General features: G+C 55.3%; 1 protein-coding gene across 1 annotated transcript; it reads left to right on the top strand.

Moving 5' to 3' along the window:
* Positions 1-5,431: 5,431 nt before the first annotated feature.
* CRABP2 (cellular retinoic acid binding protein 2) lies at positions 5,432-10,540 on the top strand. Its single transcript, NM_001266889.1, is given in 4 exon segments — positions 5,432-5,508; positions 9,338-9,516; positions 9,735-9,851; positions 10,326-10,540. Coding segments are annotated over 4 exon segments (417 nt in total). The 5' UTR covers positions 5,432-5,438; the 3' UTR covers positions 10,377-10,540.
* The last annotated feature ends 6,943 nt before the right edge of the window (positions 10,541-17,483 follow it).

Below are 17,483 nucleotides of genomic sequence, written 5' to 3' on the forward strand. Positions count from 1 at the left end.
CTGGGGGATGGCTGCTGGGTCCCACTGTCTGGAGACAAGAGCTGCATTTGGGGACTTGAGAGGAGGGAAATGGGAGCCCCAAGGAGCCTTGGAGAGGAGTTCTGCACAAGCTGGCTGACCACCTTCCTAAAACTGAGCCATTAGCTCCTCCTACCCTGCCTCCTAGGGACAGTGAGTCCAATATCCTCTTTCTGTCCCCACACAGAACCTCAAAACCCAGACCTGCACCCCTCTCAGTCTTCTCTTCTCTGGGACCTTGCCTTTCTCCTCTCCTCTTGCCTCTTTCCTCTTGAATCCCAGAATCCAGTTATCTGGCCCAGTGCCCACCCTGCTTGCAGCACACTCCCCACCCAACCTTTTCCTTCTTCCTCCAGAAACTCCAGATCATCTCAGTGCCAGGGGGTGGGGGCAGGGTGAAGGTGCCCAGACCCTGGATCTTCTATTTCCCATCCTCAGAGGGTAGGAGAGGAGGCATCTGAGACGTGGCCTGTGTTCCCCAGGTCTAGCGCCCTGGCAAGGTCGAAGGCTGCAAGCTGGTTGTGCACCTTGTCTAGGGCTGGCCACTTCTAGGTGCCACGCGAACCCATGTGTTCAGCTTGCCAAACTTGCCATGGCTACACCTTTGGCCTCCTGCCCTGGGCTGCCAGGGGTTAAGAGGCCAGTGCAGGGTGAAGGGTGGGAGTGGTGGAGGGGTCCAGCCCTAGAAACTGGATCTTAAAAGCCAAGAGGAGTTTAACTGCAGGTCAAGTCACTGCGCGGACTGACTTCTCCATCCAGGGAACTGAAACCCAGTCTGGACAAGCCCTCAACCAGTGCATCCCCACCTCCTCCCTCTCCCTTCCCGCGGCTCAGCAGCCCAGCCCAGCCCTGAGAAGAGCGTTGGCAGCTAGAGCTGGGAATGAGGTGGCAGAGCCAAGAACAACAGAGGCACCGCCTGGGCGCTGTGCAGATCCTCCCTGGTCTGCCCACAATGCCTCTTGTCAAAGTCAGAGGCACCACCTGGCCACCTGGTGCTGCGCAGACCCTCTCCTTATCAGACTGTAATCCTGGTCAGCCCCCTCCTCCCAGTCTATGGTCCTGACCCTACCTGGCCACATCTGCCTCTCTTTGCCAGGCCTCAGGGCTGGCCCTGGAGGTTACTGTCATCCCCTGCCTTTGGGTCCAGTTACCCCTTTCCCCAGGTCACTCAGGATTCTCTACCCTAACCATCCCTAGTTTTCATGATTTCTCTCCTGCATCCAAATGTTTCTGGGAAATGAGTTGCCTCCTTTCTAGATTTCTGACCCTTCTCCCTGCTTGCACTTCAGTTTGCTGGAAACTTTTTTCAGGCCTAACTCCTATGTATCCTGCTGCGAGGACAATTTCATTTGGGGCAAATCAGAGCCTGGCCTTCTCAGACTTGAAAAGGGCTGAGCTCCTGAACCCAGAGAGATCAGAAAGCAGCACTCTGCTCTGTACCAAGGATCAGGCCAGACTGGGAGGCAGCCTGCCTAAGTCTGTGCTCTGTGCTAAGTGGAATCCTGAGGGCTCAGGGTGGCCAGGAGACAGAACTCTCTTGCCCCAGCTGCTCCCGGCCCCTCTCTCCTGCTCTCAGACTTCCCTGCATTCTGTAGAAGTCCTGAATTCATTGCTGCCCCTACGCTGAGTAGCAGAGACCCAGGTGTCTAGCCCCACCTGGGTTTAATTTCTACATGCGTTCCAGCCAACAAACTCTCTGACCCAGCAGATGAAATAACACTGCCCAGGGTGAGGTTCTTCTCCAAATGCTGAATTTGGCTAGAGAATCTTCATGGCCCCGGTTGGGGGTGAGGGTGGGGGCTTAATCACTCTCCCACACTTCCCATCCCCAGTCAACCCTTCCCTCTCCGGCGGCTGGGCTGGGTGGTCACTCCTTCTCCCTGCTAGCCTCAAGGAAGTAATGGAGAGGGGAGGGGGGTCTCCTTTCCCCAAGTCCTAGACCCCTGAGTTATACACACATCTACACCCACTCACACTCTTCACCATCCAGGAGCCCTCTCCTGTCCATCTCTATTCTTTCAGGTGTAAGACCAGCCACCTTCCTTTTAGCCACACCACCATGGAACAAAGCCCCAGAATGTTGCTCTCCTAAGTCTCTAAGCTTGTTTCCTCCTCACTCCACCCCTACCTATCCCACCTCTGCCCCCGCCCCCAGCTTTTCTCATCAACTTTGCACCCTCCCCTCACTGAGTCTCCAAATTCCTGGGGGGGCCCAAGAGGGTTATGACTAAAGCTCCTGCAAAGGGTCACCCTGGGCAGATCTGTAGCAGATTTGGTCATAATTAAAAGGCCAGAGGCACTGGGAAATTCCTTCTCCTTATTGATCCCAGCGGGAAATTAAAGCCAGTTGTTTGTGACTGAGTGGCTGATGAGGGCTGCAGCTCCTCCCCATTGCTTGCTTCCAGGGTCCTAGCCCCTGCTCCTTGCCTCTAGGCATCTCCATCCTCCTCAGTTAGTCCCCTCCCCCAAGCCCCTCCACTCTCTCATCTCCCACCCCTCAGCCTCCCCGAGTTCCCTTCCCCAGCATCTTTCCTAAGCACCCTCCGTGCCTGCTGCTCCCTGGGGTAACAGGGCTGCTAGAGGGTGAGACCTCAGCCTCAGCTATTCAGCACCCTGCTTAGACCCCCTACCCACCTCCCTCAGCCAGGGTTGGGATGCTAGGGCTGGAGCTGGAGCTCAGGCCCAGAGCTGCCAAACCGCAAATGCTAACATCTGGAAAGAATTCCTCTCCCAGCCCGACTTCCCTTTGTCTTACTTCTGTCTCTTTGGAAATCATGGCCGGTGGGCTGGTGGGGGAAGTGGGAAAGTAAGGAGAGGAGAGTGGGCCCAGGTCTCCCTGCCCCCACCCCAGGGAGCCCCACTCCCTGGCTCTAGCCTCCCCAGCAGCCTCGGCCAAGCCATTCAGTCTGTGCTCCCCTGCTCTAGCATCGAGGGGCCAATCATCCCCTCCTATGAACTCTGTTCCTGAATCCTGGTGACCATCTTTTGGGCGAGGTTTTAACATCCTTAGTCACCAACAAGGCTGTGGGGGACAGTGCACTGGTCCTTTTGTCATGCGGGAGGAGGGATGCCTATTGAGCAGGAGGCTGGGCACTTCTGGCTGGGGGCTGCAGAGGGCTGGTGGTGTGGAGATGGACATAATGACCTGGGTGGGGGAGGCAGGGGGCAGTGAAGGGAAGGAGGAGCAGCAGGAGTCTGGTTTCCACCACGTTCCCTCCTCTAGCCTCTCCTCATCCCTTTGGCCAGGAGCCGGATTTCACTGTCAGAGCCTAATCCCCCTCCTTTACCTACAGCATTGCTGAGCAGGGAGGATGGGGGAGGAGCTCAGGCTGTGCCTGCAACCCCAGGCCCTAAGCACTTCCCAGGGACCCCCCCAACCCCACTTCCTTCCACCACCTCTGCTTTTGTCTGTCCTTCCTCAGAGAGCTCCTTGACCTGCTGCCCTCTTCCTTCCAGAAGCGCAGGCCCCCCAAACACCCCCAAATAAGCTCTCCCACACAAACCTGGACCCCTAAACCCAGGCTGAAGTATTCAGCTCCCTTCTTCAAATCTCTGTTGGCTACTGCAGGCGGGGCCCCACAGAGAAGTCCTTTCTGCAGTGGAATCTCCATCCCTCCTGCTGCCCAGTCAGCCCAGCTGCTTTATTTTCTCACCCACCCATTTCTGCAGATTTCCCTCTCTGCAACCCGGAGGCCCGACCCCCCAGTACATTCTCCAGCCTTCAGTTCTCAATGCTGAGGTCACTCTGGCCCCTCTCCTTTGGTCATCTTCCTCCGGACTCCTCCCCAGCTCCCACCAAAGCCCAGAACTCCCTAGATCCCTCCTAGGTTCTAAGCATAAGGGCTCAGAGATCTGAGAGAGACTGCCTGCTCCACCCTTGGCCACGCTGGCGAGGAGGGGCCGGGGCAGGGACCCAGGGCTGGGACCAGATGTGGGGTTTTTCTTCCCGCCTCAGAAGGAGCTGGGAGGGAGAGTCCGGGGAGGGTGGGGGATGGGATGCAGCGTCGGTTCGCCCAGGGCCACCGGTCCGAAGGGCCCCCCGCGTTGGACACGCCGGGACGGTTCCTTTGGCTCCAATCACTGCATCCCGCCAGGCTCCGCTCCTCTGCGGTTTCCGGCCTCAGGTCCCAGGCCTGTCTCCGAGGCTCCCTGCCTGACCTCAGTTTCTGTTTCTCCGTCTCCCTGCCATCTCCACTGGGGTCTCGCCCACTCCCACTCGGGTCTCTGCAGGAAGCCTTGCCCTCCTCCCACCCTCTTTGATCTCCCGTTTCAAAGCCGCTCGCCAAGGGAGGGGAGGTAGCTCCTTCCGCCCGTTTTACAGCTCAGGATGGTGACACCTGAGACCCTGCTCCGCCTTCTCCCCGGGCACCCATCCTCCCTTCTATCTTGGTGGCGGCGCAGCTCGCCAGGGCTCCGCGCTTCTGTCCCCGCCTCCCTCCCTTCCGCCTACGGAGACCCCCTCGGGGTCTGGGGAGTGAAGCGACAGAGAAAGCGCTTTAATAAAGACCTCGCGTCAAGTGATTGGCTGTGACCTCTGCCCTCCCAGCCTCGCGCCCTGGGCTCCTGCTTAACCCTTCAGTGTCCGCCCAGCCCATTAAGGGGAGCGAGTCGCCTGGCGACTACTTCCAGAGTCCCCAGGCACTACGTGAGCCCGAAGCAGGATAGAGGGGTGGGGGGACGTGCCACCCCCGCCCAGCCTCTCCGAGTTGTTCCAGCAGGGGGCGCCGTTGCCTCACTTAGATCCCTAATCCCGCAGAACCCCGGAGCTCCCCTGCCCCTCTCTGAGTTCGAAGTGGTCCCACTGGATCCAGTTCAGGCTTCAGTGGAGCCAGGGCTCAGTTGCCTATTTCCCCCGGTCAGCTACGGCTCAAGATCTGGGATCCGCCCGCGGGTGGGGTCGCCAGGTGTCCAGCGCCAAGGAGTTGAATGCACCGAGTCAGGTTGGGGATGGGTGGCGAACAGGCGAGACGTGAGGAACTCTGGTGGGGGACAGCCATACACGAGCCCTGAGCATCTGCGCCCGCAGCTGGCTCCCCGCGCCTAGGCGGACAGCGCAATTCAAGTGCAGGCTTTGCATCCGCTTCCCCATCCACTCCCTAGAGCAGGAGAAGGCTATCTCGGTCCCCAGAGAAGCCTGGACCCACACACCGGCTAGATCCAGAGGTTGGTGGCAGGGCCCCCCCAAGTGGGGGAGGGGGCGGAGCGGAAGGCGGGGCCACTTCAATCCTGGGCAGGGGAGGTTCCGCACAGGGTATAAAAGCTGTCCGCGCGGGAGCCCAGGCCAGCTTTGGGGTTGTCCCTGGTCGTATCTTGGTTCCTGAACCTCACGACTCGGCGACGGCGACGTCTCTTTTGACTAAAAGACAGTGTCCAGTGCTCCAGCCTAGGGGTCTAAGGGGACCACCACCCGCGCCGCCACCATGCCCAACTTCTCTGGCAATTGGAAAATCATCCGATCGGAAAACTTCGAGGATTTGCTCAAAGTGCTGGGTAAGGAAATGTTCGAGGGCCCAGGTGGGGCAAGGGGGGCTCTGGAGTCCTCGAAGGTGGGGATGAAAAAGAAAGCGGGACCACAGGGCGTGAGACACTGGGCGCCTGCATCACTGAAAAATGTGCCAGGCGTCCGGGTCCCGTGGCGCTGGGCACGACGCCTAAATCCCGCTTTCTCCTGCGGGGGCCCACCGGTGCCAGCACTGCGGTGACTCACAGCCTGTGAATCACGTAGAAACCAGAAGCGCGAGGTTGGCCTCTGGGGGAAGGGGAGGCTGGCCTCAGCGGCCGGACTCGGTGAGCCGAGGCACCTGGCTGTCCGCAGTTCAGAAGCTGCAGGCTGGTGGAGCCACGAACCCTGCATCCAGACTGGGAGCCCGGTTCCCTAACCTGCCCAGCCGCTCGGACACATTCCAATCTCCTTCCCGGTGCCCCCCTCGGTAACCCAATCCCCGGAGCAGGCTCATTACCCCTAGGCGCCCAGCTCTGCCTACCAGGTGATCTGCCGCCCCAGCGCCCCCTGAGCTCCCCTTTCCTTCCCGTGTGCACTTTCCACTCTACTCTCCCTACCCCCCATCTGTGAGACAAGTATTTTACTACAACGAGCAGCTCCAGAGTTCTAAAATCGCTAGGGATAATTATCACTTTCTTGGATTTCAACAAATGGTTTCGTGTGAAACCCCAATCCCACATTTCCAAAAATCTAGGTTCCCACCTCCCTCCACACACCATAGATCAGCTGCAGCCCAACTGGGTGTGTTGGTCAAAGGTGGGGAAAACAAAGTCAATCCAGACTGCCCTTCCCACTTTCCCAGCCCACTTTCTGTGTGCTCTCTGGGCCAACTGGGCTAGACATCTGGGGCTCTGGGGGAGAGATGGACGATAGTTAAGGACCCCAGTCACTGGGAGCGTAAGGACAGGCCTGCTGCCTTCAATTCCTGCACTGAACAGAGAGAGGGTAGTTGGGCTGGGCTGGGCAAGGGGGTAGGGAGGGAGGGCACCCTGGACTATAGGAGTGAGACTGGATCTAAGAAGGGTCTGGAATGTTGCAGAGAGAGCAGGAATCTCCATCATTCCTTGCTGTTGGTTCTTCCTGCGATCTAACCACAATACTTCTTGGAGTCATATCAGTCTTTCTCGCTCTGTCCTTGCTGAACTTAAAGACGAAAAGATAGAAGTTTTCTCTTTGGAAAGCCTACATGCCACTCCCTCCTCATCTTCTCTGGATTCTGGCTCCTGTCCCCAGTGGATGAGGTGGTGGCCTGGCGCACCCCCAGGTCCCAGCTGAAGAGTAAGATTCAAGGCCCCAATCCTGCTGTCTGTCTTCAGTCTGTTTGTCCTCTCTGCAGGGTCTCTCTGAGCCACGTGCCCTCCTCAGGCCCTGCAGGGGGGAGATTAAAAACAGATCCATTAGACAAACACAGTCCTGAGCCAGTCAAGGCCGGCTGAGCTGGGCCCCCAGCTCCACAGGCACCAGGGGCTTGCTGAAGGGATGTCTCCTCTGAACTCAGCCTTACTTCTGCAGGAACTTCGGTCCTGGCACAGCCCTCTTAGCTCTAGTCAAGGGTCCATCTCAATAAGACTTGGGGACCTCAGTCATGTCTCCCTAGACCCAAGAGTTCAGCAGCCAACCATGGGGTCCTGGGCTCCCCAGGGACAAGACTTCCTCTCTCCCTCTCTCTTCTGTTTGGAGTAGGGTAGCTATGCTTTGGCGCTGAGGGGAAAGAGGATTTGTTTCTCTAGGAACCCAGGTCTGGAGGAGGGCCAGGGAGTTGGCCGGATCAGGGGCAGGGAAATCCTGCTGCCTGGCGGAGGGCCCTTTCACCCCCACCTAGTGCATCCCTGGCTGTACTCCAGGACAGGGCGGCAGATCAGGCCAGGTGAGGTGGGTGTGTGGAGCTTAGACCTGGAGCCCATCCAGAGAGGCCCCCTGCTCTGCACATCTTCCTTTCAGAGGGGTGCTGTCTCCTATCTCCCCCACTTTGGTTAACAACTGGGGAGCAGAGAGAAGGGGTCCAATCTGGGCTGGGATATGGAGGTGCACAGAGAGTCTGAATTCACAGAGGCTGAATGAGATAGCCAGACCCTGTGAGGGGAGTGGGGGGTCCTGAAGTAGGGGACACATCACACAGAGCGGGGAGGGCAGGCTCCTTTTCTATCCCTTCTTCTCACGGCAGAGGGGGTTCCCTTGAGGGGACAGGGATATGGGAGTCTTCCAGAAGGGCAGATGAGCACGGTGCCTAATGAAGGGAGCTTTGTCTGAACCCCAGCTTTTTGTTTTCCTTTTTTTTTTTTTTTTTTTTTTTTTACTGGTGGGATCTCACTATGTTGCTCAGTCTGGTCTCAAACTTCTAGGCTTAAGCAATCCTCCTGCCTTGGCCTCCCAAAGTGCTGGGATAACAGGCATGAGCCATGGCACCTGACCCTTTGCCTTCCTTTTATCAGTAAAAATAATACCAACAATAATAGCTACTGTTTCCTGAAAACTTAAGCATATGCCTGGCACTGTGTGTGCTGAGTCCTAAACACATACCATTCCGATTGGCTTTTTTTTTTTTTTTTTTGAGACAGAGTTTTGCTCTTTTTGCCCAGGCTGGAGTGCAATGGCACGATCTTGACTCACCACAACCTCTGCCTCTAGATTCAAGTGATTCTCTTGCCTCAGCCTCATGAGTAGCTGGGATTACAGGCATGTGCCTCCATGCCCAGCTAATTTTGTGTTTTTAGTAGAGATGGGGTTTCTCCACATTGGTTAGGCTGGTCTCAAACTCCCAATCTCAGATGATCCACCCACCTCGGCCTCCCAAAGTGTTGGGGTTACAGGCGTGAGCCACTGCTCCTGGACATTTTTTGTTTTGTTTTGTTTTTGAGGCAGAGTCTTACTCTGTCTCCCAGGCTGGAGTGCAGTGGCATGATCTCGGTTCACTACAACGCTCAAACAATCCACCTGCCTTGGCCTCGAAAACTGCTGGGATTATAGGTGTGAGCCACTGTACCCAACCTTGATTGGCTTTTTAAGAAGCTGTTATTTTCATTTTACAATTGAGGAATCTAAGGCTCAGGGTGGTTAAGCCATTTGCTCAGGGTCACCCAGCCTGTAAGGGGGCTGAGCCAGGAGGAAATCACAGCCTAATGACCTTACTCCAAAGCCTCTGTCTTCCCCGGCTGCTGACCATTCTGTAGAGGGAAGTGGCTGCCCCGCCCTCTTTCGTTGCTGGGAATCTCCGCTCCTCATTTTTGAATGGGACAGAAATTGGGCAAATGAAGACCTATCTAGCACTAGATAGGGTGGGTAGATAGGGCAGAGAGGGAAATGGCTCCTACTTCCCAGGACATGAGTGATGGGGCCTGGCCTGTGCTTGGCCAGGGGTACAGACCCAGTGACTCCGATGAGCCGTCAACAGGGTAGACAAAAGGCCAAAAGTGAAGTAAACAGAGACAACCAGAGCCGGTAGCAGGATGTTTCTTGGGCAGGGGGCTGGGGAGAAGCTGCCCCTGGACATTCCAGGACTGAAGAGCTGAGACATGGGGAGCCAAATCCAGGCCTGCTAACTCAATAAGGTGGGGCCACAGCTGGGAACAGGACCCCCAGGGGCAGGCCACTGCCTCTCTCCCTCTCCTCCCTAAACCCCCTCATCTTTCAGGGCTGCACTGCCTGCCATCTCCTTCAAGGCACTTTCCTAGACACCCAGGCACCAGGCAGATGCACCCCCCAACACACCCACCCCAAGCAAGTCACAAATCAGTCTGCTCCAACTGTCTCATGGGGAGGGTGTGAGAGAGGTGCCCAAAGCCCCCCAAAAGGTGAGCCTCTCCACTCTCCCCACAGGGGTGAATGTGATGCTGAGGAAGATTGCTGTGGCTGCAGCGTCCAAGCCAGCAGTGGAGATCAAACAGGAGGGAGACACTTTCTACATCAAAACCTCCACCACCGTGCGCACCACAGAGATTAACTTCAAGGTTGGGGAGGAGTTTGAGGAGCAGACTGTGGATGGGAGGCCCTGTAAGGTGAGTGCCAAGAGGGGCTCCAGGGTCATGGCATCATTGCCCTGCCTCTCAACCTACCATTTTCCAGGCTAGCAGTTAACTCCTAGCTTCTCTCTGTTCCCACTAGGGAAAATCCTTAAGTAGTGGTGGGGGCTAGAAAGGGGCTCTCTCTCCCTTATCCCTGTCACTGCATTGTGCCTGCTATGGGCCCAGCTTACTTGGCCACCTGTCTCTTGCAGAGCCTGGTGAAATGGGAGAGCGAGAATAAAATGGTCTGTGAGCAGAAGCTCCTGAAGGGAGAGGGCCCCAAGACCTCGTGGACCAGAGAACTGACCAATGATGGGGAGCTGATCCTGGTAAGTCCTGGCTCCTCCCCACTAATAGCAAACCCAGCCCTAGATAAATTCCGAGATTCTCTGGGAGACCCCAGGGTGCGGGAGACTCAAGAACAACCATGGCTTGACTCCACACCCTCCTGATGGGACTGCTTGGACAGAACTAAAGTGTCCCTATGCCATACAGTGCCCTGTGTGAATTAGAAATGGTTGTTGTTCCTTTTATGCAAAGCAAAGGGCATGTACTGGGGCGTCCCAGCAGTTCTCCAGGGAGATCTTCCTGGCTTGAGGAGGAGGACAGGCCCTGGGGGCTCTATTGCCGTCCTCCCTCCAGTGATACCTGGGTATTCTGGGACCAGCTCCTATCTATTGGTCTTGAGCCAAGAAGCAGGTTTGGACCTGGAGGCCAAGCAGAGTACCTCCATTCAACCCTCCCCTCCAAAGCCACAGGACCCCAGGGGCCTCTCAGGCTAACAACTACTTCTGTCCTTCCAGACCATGACGGCAGATGATGTTGTGTGCACCAGGGTCTACGTCCGAGAGTGAGTGACCACGGGTAGAATGGCGGCCAGAGCCCACCACTGGCCAGGCTCACCGCCCTGCTTCACTGCCCCCTCCCTCCCACTCCCTTCTTCTAGGATAGTGCTCCCCTTACCCCAGTCACTTCTAGGGGTCACTGGGATGCCTCTTGCAAGGTCTTGCTTTCTTTGACCTCTTCTCTCCTCCCATATACACCAACAAAGAGGAATGGCTTGCAAGAGCCCAGATCACCCATTCCGGGTTCACTCCCTGCCTCCCCAAGTCAGCAGTCCTAGCCCCAAACCAGGCCAGAGCAGGGTCTCTCTAAAGGAGACCTGAGGGCCTGAGCAGGAAAGACTGGCCCTCTGGCTTCTACCCTTTGTCCCCGTAGCCTATACAGTTTAGAATATTTATTTGTTAATTTTATTAAAATGTTTTAAAAAAATAAAACTTGTCTCTGGCTCATTGGGCAGGGGGTAGATAAGTCACCTGAGTTCAACCTTGCCTCTGAAATGTAGTGTGGGAAAGACTTGTGTTTCTACAGCATGGAACTGAGTTACACGACAGGAGGGAACAGTCCTTCTGGTCACCCTGCTAACCACCACCCCTTCATTTGCTGCTGAATCCACCAGCCTCACCTCTGCATTCCCTCCTCCAAGGTCCCTCGTTGGTGTCCTGCTCTGGCCTCCAAGGTCACCAGGGTCTCCTCCTCCTGACCTCTCAGCTGGGGCACTGGGCTCTGAGGAGCTGACTCCCGCCTTGTCCCATGTTTTCCATTATGGTGACAGTTTCCGCCGCCTCCTCCAACTGTTGCTTGCCTCTCCAATTTCAGCCCATAGATGACCCCAGGCCTGGCCTTGGCCTCCCACATGGTTCCAGATGAGCTCATCAACACCCACAAGCTGGCCTTGCAGCTGCCTGGGCCTCTGGGTGAGAGGTCTCATCCTGCCTGTCAGCCCTTTGTGTCCGAGACAAGCCATCTCTGCTACCATCCTTCCTCCCTGCCTCAATCTCCCACATGCCCTTCTGCCTCTGGCTTCTAAATCTTCCAGGTCCCTTGGATCCTCCTCCAAGCCTCTCCCTGAGCCTCCACACTCAGGTCTACACCAGATCTCAAACTCCTGGGCTCAAGCGATCCTCCTGCCTCAACCTCTCAAAATGGTTGGATTGCAAGCCACCGTACTCAGCCAGTTGTTCTGTGTTTTTAAAACACAAAATAATGTAATTTAATGGCTTATGTACTAGGAAGCTCCAGCTGGGTCTGGCTTCAGGTATGGTTGGATCCATAGTTTCAATGATGGTCATCAACCTCTCCCTGTCCATACATCCTGCTCATCTGTTTCTCTCTCTCTCTCTCTCTTTTTTTTTTTTTTTTTTTTTGAGACGGAGTCTCTCTCTGTTGCCCAGGCTGGAGTGCAGTGGTGGAATCTCGGCTCACTGCAAGCTCCGCGTCCCAGGTTCACGCCATTCTCCTGACTCAGCCTCCTGAGTAGCTGAGACTACAGGTGCCCGCCACCACACCCAGCTACTTTTTGTATTTTTAGTAGAGACGGGGTTTCACTTTGTTAGCCAGGATGGTCTCGATTTCCTGACCTCGTGCTCCACCTGCCTCGGTCTCCCAAAGTGCTGGGATTACAGGTGTGAGCCACTGCACCCGGCCTTTTTTTTTTTTTGAAATGGAGTCTCACTCTGTCACCCAGGCTGGAGTGCAATGGTGCAATCTTGGCTCACTGCAACCTCTGCCTCCCAGGTTCAAGTGATTCTTCTGCCTCAGCCTCCCAAGTGGCTGGGATTACAGGCACGAACCACCACATCCAACTAATTTTTGTATTTTTAGTAGAGACAAGGTTTCACCATGTTGGTCAGGCTGGTCTTGAACTCTTGACCTCAGGTGATCCACCCGCCTCGGCCTCCCAAAGTGCTGGGATTACACGCGTGAGCCACCGCGCCCGACCTCATCTGTTTCTTTTGTGTATCAGTCACATTCAATCCTGTCACATGGTTTTCTCCGAGTCATGGGAAATTGCCTTCAGATGCCCTAAGCTTACATAGTTACAGTTTGAGATCCAAAAAAAAAAAAAAAAAGAGAGAGAGAGACCCAGGTCCCTATCTTCTACATTCCAAGACTCAACTCTGTTCTGCTTTGGTCACATGACCATCCTTTGGACTAGGTGCTGTTGGGACAGGTGGGGCACTGTGACAATCCCTCAATCCTAAGGAATGGGAAGGGACAGTTTTCCAGTGAAGAGGGTCACCATGAGTCTCAGGTTTCTAATCCATATCATAGCAATTCTAAGTAATACCTCACTGGGTTGTTACAAGAGTTAAGTAAAATAAGTCACATTCAGCACATAGCACTTAGCCACAGGAAGCCCTCAGAGGGCGATGGTCCTGTCTGTCACCCACCCTCTACAGTTCTGCCAGGGGATTCTTCTTTTTTTTTTTTTTTTTTTTTTTTTTTTTTTTTTTTTTTTTTTTTGAGACGGAGTCTCGCTCTGTCGGCCAGCCCAGGCTGGAGTGCAGTGGCGCGATCTCGGCTCACTGCAAGCTCCGCCTCCCGGGTTCACGCCATTCTCCTGCCTCAGCCTCCCGAGTAGCTGGGACTACAGGCGCCCACAACCGCACCCGGCTAATTTTTTGTATTTTTAGTAGAGACGGGGTTTCACCGTGGTCTCGATCTCCTGACCTTGTGATCCGCCCGCCTCGGCCTCCCAAAGTGCTGGGATTACAGGCGTGAGCCACCGCGCCCGGCTGCCAGGGGATTCTTCTACAACAAAACTTTCATTATGTCAGTGCCCTGTTTAAAAAACAACCAAATAAAAACTCACCTTAACTGCAGCCCTTTCTTTTGCCCAGAATAAAATCCAAAGCAGTACTGGAGGCTCTTTAAGCCATGGCCCCTCCCCTTGCCACATCTGCTCCTCTGAGAAGGACCCACTGCATGGTTTGTCGTCCTCTGCCCATTGGCACCCAGCGCTTCTCCAACGCTTAGCTCCTTGTGTAGCCCTAAGCAGCCTCTCTCTCCATCAGTGCTAACAGTCAGTGGTCACGCTTCATAGCCTAGGAGCCTCCTCTCCCTGCAGTACCAGGGTGCCCTGGGGCCAGGGCCTCCCACTCCCGCCCCATGAGAAGCCACACACTACCGCTGAGGGCAGACGGCCAGGTCAGGGAGTAGGGAGACAGTGTCCAGAGCCCTTGGGGAAGTGAGTCCCCACTCTGACCGTGGGATGGGGGAGGTGAGGGGTTTTTTCATGTACTCATCTAATATTGTTTCCTGAGAGCCTCCTAGGAGCTGGGCACCCTGCTAGGTACTAGGAACATGGAAACGAATCAAACAGACAAGCTCTCCACCCTCATGGGGCATGTAGGGGAAAACAGAGCTTTAGTCGGGAAAGATAATTTAAAAATAAGTGTACCAATAAATACATAATTGCATATTGTGGTAAGGGCTATAAGAAAAAGCGGGACGAGGGAGAGAATAATAAAGCAGACCTCAGGTAGACCGGGTATGGGCAGAGGCGGCAAGAGAGGAGGTGTGTAGAGGAGTAAAAGTAGAGGGGAAGGTGCTCTGGGGAGCAGAAACCACAGGCTAAAAGCCTGGAGGCAGCCAAGCATCGGAGGCTTGACTGGAGTGCAGGGAGGCTGGAGGGGTGGCCAGCAGAACCTGAAGGCCACGCCAAGTACTTATTTATTCTAAGAGCAATGAGAAGCCATCAAAGGATTTTTGAAGGGGGTAGCATTGCATGTGTGTTTTTAGGAGTTCCCTCTGGCATCGAGGTGGAGAGGGACCAGAGAAATGGGTGAAGGAAGAGCCAGCAGGAGGCTGGTGAAGTGTACAGGCAGAAGGTGGAAAGAGTCCGGTGCAGGGCACAGTGATGTGTAGCCGGGAGGTGAGAGGATGAGAGAAAGAAAGAGAGGTACGAAGAATGGTTCTGCGGCTTCTGGTTTTGGTCGCTGAGTGGCTGGCGGTGCTGTTTTCAGAAATGAAAAAATGAAGCCCGCTGGGCTGGCTGCTGAGAGTCTTTCTGGATGCCTGCTTTTTGTTTGTTTGTTTGTGTGTGTTTGTTTTTAGATAGACTCTCCCGGGCTGGGCACTCACAACTGTAATCCTGGCACTTTGGGAGGCCAAGACGGGAGGATCACTTGAGGTCAGGAGTTCGAGACCAGCCTGGACAACATGGTGAAATCCTCTCTACTAAAAATATGAAAAAAGGACCGGGTGCGGTCGCTCACGCCCGTAATCCCAGCACCTTGTGAGGCCAAGGCGGGTGGATCACGAGGTCCAGAGATCGAGACCATCCTGGTTAGCATGGTAAAGCCCCATCTCTACTAAAAATACAAAAAATGGGCTGGGTGTGATGGCGGGTGCCTGTAGTCCCAGATACTCTGGAGGCTGAGGCAGGAGACTCACTTTACCTGGGAGGCAGAGGTTGCAATGAGCCAAGATCGTGCCATTGCACTCTAGCCTGGGTGGACAGAGCGAGACACCGTCTCAAAAGAAAAAAAAAAAAAAAATTAGCCGGGTGTGGTGGCACACTCCTGTAATCCCAGCTACTCGGAGTCTGAGGCAGGAGAATCGTTTGAACCCGGGAGGTGGAGGTTTCAGTGAGCCGAGATCACACCATTGCACTCCAGCCTGGCAGACAGAGAGAGACTCCATCTAAAAAAAAAAAGTGGGCTGGGTATGGTGGCTCACACCTGTAATCTCAGCACTTTGGGAGGATGAGGTGGGCGGATCACCTGAGGCCAGGAGTTCGAGACCAGCCTGGCCAACATGGGAAAACCCTGTCTCTACTAAAAATACAAAAAAATGCCAGGCGCGGTGGCTCACGCCTGGAACCCCAGCACTTTGGGAGGCCAAGGCGGGAGCATCACGAGGTCAGGAGTTCGAGACCAGCCTGGCTAACAGTGAAACCCTGCCTCTACTAAAAATATAAAGATTAGGTGGGCATGTTGGCACGTGCCTGTAGTCCCAGCTACTTGGGAGGCTGAAGCAGGAGAGTTGCTTGAACCTGGGAGGCGGAGGTTGTGGTGAGCCAAGATCGCACCATTGCACTCCAGCCTGGGCAACAAAGTGGGACTCCATCTCAAAAAAATAAAAAAATAAAAAATAAGCTGGGCGTGGTGGCGCACGCCTATAATCCTAGCTACTCAGGAGGCTGAGGTAGCAGAATTGCTTGAAACTGGGAGGTGGAGGTGGAGGTTGCCGTGAGCCAAGATCGCGCCACTGCACTGCAGCTGGGAGACAGAGCAAGACTCCATTTCAAAAAAGAAAAAGTTAGATAGCTAGATAGCATCTCCCTCTGTTGCCCAGATTGGAGTGCAGGGGCGCTATCTGGGCTCACTGCAACCTCCGCCTCCCGGGTTCAAGCGATTCTCCTGCCTCAGCCTCCTGAGTAGCTGGGAATATAAGCGTGCACCACCACGCCCAGTTAATTTTTGTATTTTTAGTAGAGACCGGGGTTTTGCCATGTTGGCCAGGCTGGTAAATTCCTGGCCTCAAGTGATCTGCCCACCTCAGCCTCCCAAAGTGCTGGGATTCCAGGCGTCGGCCACCGGGCCCCGGCCTGTTTGTTTGTTTCCTCTCCTCCTTTCTGCATCACCGCCTCCCATCTCACCTCCTTCCAGATTCTTTGCCCCATCTCATCAACATCCAGGTCACCCAGCTCCCCCTACCCCTTCCCACCTCAGCTTGGCTCCCTACTCCCCACGTCCTTAGGCTCTGGTGGCTGAAGCTCTGTCTTTCTGTTTGTCTGGAGCACGTGCTCTTATTTCTCTCCCTAGTTTGTCTCTTTCTAGAACAAAGTTATTGAGAAAGGCAGAGAGAGGGGCCCTCTTTCTTTTTCCCAGGAGATCCCTGAGAGCAGGAGCTGGGGCTCATTCCTCAGACTGGGGGCTCCCTGAAGGCAGAGGCTGTGTCTCATCCCTGAGATGAGGAGACTCCCTGAGTGCAGAGCGGGCACTGCTCCCTTTCCTGGCTCTGCTTCTCCAGTTACTTTCCTGCCTGCCAGCCTGAGATGACAGGGAAGTTACAAGTTACAGTTACAGTTATGGACTGGGAGATTGGATCAGGGAGGGGCTGCCTCACCCTGCTGGCCCAGCCTGGCCCCATCCATGAGAAAGTCCCTCCAGCTTCCCCTCCCACCCCAGGCCCTCTTGGGCTCCTCAGTCGTTACCTGGGCCTTTGTTACTCAGCAATGCGTTTGGGAGAAAAGGCACAGCGGCTCTCACCTCCTGCCTGTGCCCCCAAATTCTGTGAGAGCTTTGTGGGCAGAGAGGCTTCTTTCCTCTGAAGTCCAAGCTTCTCAGAGCCCAACCACAGGAGAGGCCAAAACATGGTTCCAGTCCTGCCACAGCTGGAGCAAGGGGCCCCAGAGAGGGTGGAAGGGCAAGGCAAGCGGGGAGGGGAGCAGGGTACAGGAAGAGAATGACTCCCCCTTGGGGTTGGGAGGCTGACATACATGGCAGATCCTGACAGGCACTGGGAGAGTCTGCACCTACATCTTAGGGAAACTGAGGCAGGGCCGATCCCTCTTCTTCCCCCACAAGAGACGGGAGTATGGAGCTGAGAGAAAGGCCCAGTGATGTCAAAACCCAGTGATGCTCAGGGCACAGCTGAGACCAGAGAGGACAAAGCCCAGAAGGAGCCCAGGGCCCAGTGGGGCCTCTGAGACCCCAGCACCAGAGGACAGCTTCATGCCTACGTGTGGCAGGAAGGGCCGAGTTACAGGGGTCCCCAAAGGAGGGACGCAGAACCAGAGATGGAAGCCCTGACAGAGACAAAGAGAGGCAGAATGAGAGACACAGACAGAGTGAGACACACAGAGAGAAAATAAGAGAAGAGAGAGGCAAAAAAAAAAAAAAAGAGAGAGAGACTGGGTGGGAGGAGAGGAAAGGGAGGAGACTGGAGAGGTGACACAGGAGAAAGTGGGGAGATCCTGAGACACTCGGGAGGAGGGGAGGAGGGGGAAGAAAGGGCCCCAGGGGCGGTGGTCCCAGGAGACAGGGCATACTGGCCAGGACCTCTGACCCCAAGTCCCAACAAAAAGCTGCTTAAGGACAGCCACAGGCGCAAGATGGATGGGCATGTGGCCGCTGGCCCCTTTGTGGCGGGGGATGAAAGGCAGCAGGCTC

This window comes from Macaca mulatta, chromosome 1 (assembly GCF_049350105.2).
Source record: "Macaca mulatta isolate MMU2019108-1 chromosome 1, T2T-MMU8v2.0, whole genome shotgun sequence".
Classification (NCBI taxonomy): domain Eukaryota; kingdom Metazoa; phylum Chordata; class Mammalia; order Primates; family Cercopithecidae; genus Macaca; species Macaca mulatta.